At 54.5% G+C, this 2,011-nt stretch overlaps 1 protein-coding gene across 1 annotated transcript in view; it reads right to left on the bottom strand.

Annotated features, from left to right (window-relative positions):
- LOC103457088 (serine/threonine-protein kinase D3) overlaps positions 1 to 2,011 on the bottom strand; it is a 25,024-nt gene that overhangs the window by 10,378 nt on the left and 12,635 nt on the right. Inside the window, exons 7-10 of the mRNA XM_017302089.1 lie at positions 1,471 to 1,660; positions 1,319 to 1,396; positions 462 to 645; positions 36 to 393 (exon numbers count right to left, since the gene is read on the bottom strand). Coding sequence (XP_017157578.1) covers positions 36 to 393; positions 462 to 645; positions 1,319 to 1,396; positions 1,471 to 1,660 — 810 coding nt within the window. The remainder of the gene's footprint in view (positions 1 to 35; positions 394 to 461; positions 646 to 1,318; positions 1,397 to 1,470; positions 1,661 to 2,011) is intronic.

Genomic DNA, 2,011 nt, shown 5'->3' on the forward strand with positions numbered 1-2,011 from the left:
ACACACACACACACGGACACACACACAGACACACACACACGGACACACACGGACACACACACACATAGACACACACACACGGACAGCATTGTCTTCATCACCTTCATCACCATTTCCTGTCTAAACGTCAGAGGGAGGAGATTCCCTCGTTGGGGGTTTACGAGTTGAAGGAGGGATTGAAGTGGGTCTGGTCGGGTTCTGGGCTCAGAACCGGACCTCGTGGTTCTGAGCCCAGAACCCGGCCGTCCCCAGCAGCAGCGCCGTCTCACCAGGTTGTCCCGGCTGCTGTAGTGGACCATCCAGCCCTCCTTGACGGCGGCAGAGCTCCTCCTCTTGGCGTGTTTCACCGACTGCACCACTCTCATCAGGGGGATGTTGCTGCTGGTCGACGGGCTGCAGGAGGAACTTCCTGTCAGAGGCGGGTCTCCTGGCTGCTGACCAATGGGAGGCGGCCGGCTCACCTGATGGCTCTGGCCGATTCGTCGTCTTTCTCTGCGTCTCCCAGGGAACCGTCCATGAAGAAGACTTTGTCCTCGGGCGTGGACGGCTCGTCCTGCTCGTCCAAACTCTGACCTCCGTCGCTGTTCAGGTCGCAGGCCTCCACCTCCATGGAGGCCTCGCGGTCCAGACTGGGGCTGAGCGGCTCTGCACCAGAACCGGAACCGGACCGGACCGGACCGGAGCCACATTACCACCACATGACAACCAGGACCTGGGTCTGTTCATTTACACACCGAGAGACATGACCCGACACACACAGCATCCACCCAAACATCCAACCAAACATCCAACCAAACATCCAACCAACCAAACATCCAACCAAACATCCACCCGACACACACAGCATNACACACAGCATCCACCCAAACATCCAACCAAACATCCAACCAAACATCCAACCAACCAAACATCCAACCAAACATCCACCCGACACACACAGCATCCAACCAAACATCCACCCGACACACAGCATCCACCCAAACATCCAACCAAACATCCACCCGACACACAGCATCCAACCAAACATCCAACCAAACATCCAACCAAACATCCAACCAACCATCCATCCAACCAACCATCCACCCGACACACAGCATCCAACCAAACATCCAACCAAACATCCGACCAAACATCCAACCGACTGACCAACCAAACATCCAACCAACCAAACATCCAACCAACCATCCAACCAACTAAACATCCAACCAACCATCCAACCAACTAAACGTCCGTCCACCTTAGGTTCCTGGATCGGGTAACTGGTTCTGTTCGGTTCTGGGAACCAACATGGATCTGCCTCAGGCTGAAAGGAACTCACCTCCGTTGAAGTCCACCTCCCCCAGACAGTCCCGAGGAACTTTGGCAGCGCATCGCTTGTGGCAGTTGAACTTACAATCTGCAGCAGAGAACATGAGCAGGTCATCCTGCAGGCCAGTTTCTGCCTGTACTGGTTCTACTGGTTCTGCTGACCTTTGCACTGCAGACCCTGTCTGAAGAGCCCCTTCAGCAGCCGCTTGCAGTGCTGGCAGATGGTGGGCCGGGTGTAGGTGTGGATGGAGAAGGTGTGGGGGACTTTTACCCGACCCAGCACCATCTTCTCCATCCAGATGGGACGGCCGCTCAGCAGGGAATTACGCTTCCCGGCTCCCAGCAGGGGGCGCTGTTGGTGGAAAAACGGTTCAGGTTCTGATCTCCATAATTAATCAAATTCCAGGGATGTTTCATATGTGATGCAGCTTCAGACGGAAAATCCAGTGATTGACCTGCAGCCATCAGACAGTGTGTGTGTGTGTGTGTGTGTTCTCTCTCTCTCTCTGTGTGTGTGTGTGTGTTCTCTCTCTCTCTCTCTCTCTCTCTCTCTGTGTGTGTGTGTGTGTGTGTTCTCTCTCTCTCTCTGTGTGTGTGTGTGTTCTCTCTCTCTCTCTCTCTCTCTGTGTGTGTGTGTGTGTGCTCTCTCTCTCTCTCTCTCTCTCTCTCTCTCTCTGTGTGTGTTCTCTCTCTCTCTCTCTCT

Source organism: Poecilia reticulata, linkage group LG21 (genome assembly GCF_000633615.1).
Source record: "Poecilia reticulata strain Guanapo linkage group LG21, Guppy_female_1.0+MT, whole genome shotgun sequence".
NCBI classification, from domain to species: domain Eukaryota; kingdom Metazoa; phylum Chordata; class Actinopteri; order Cyprinodontiformes; family Poeciliidae; genus Poecilia; species Poecilia reticulata.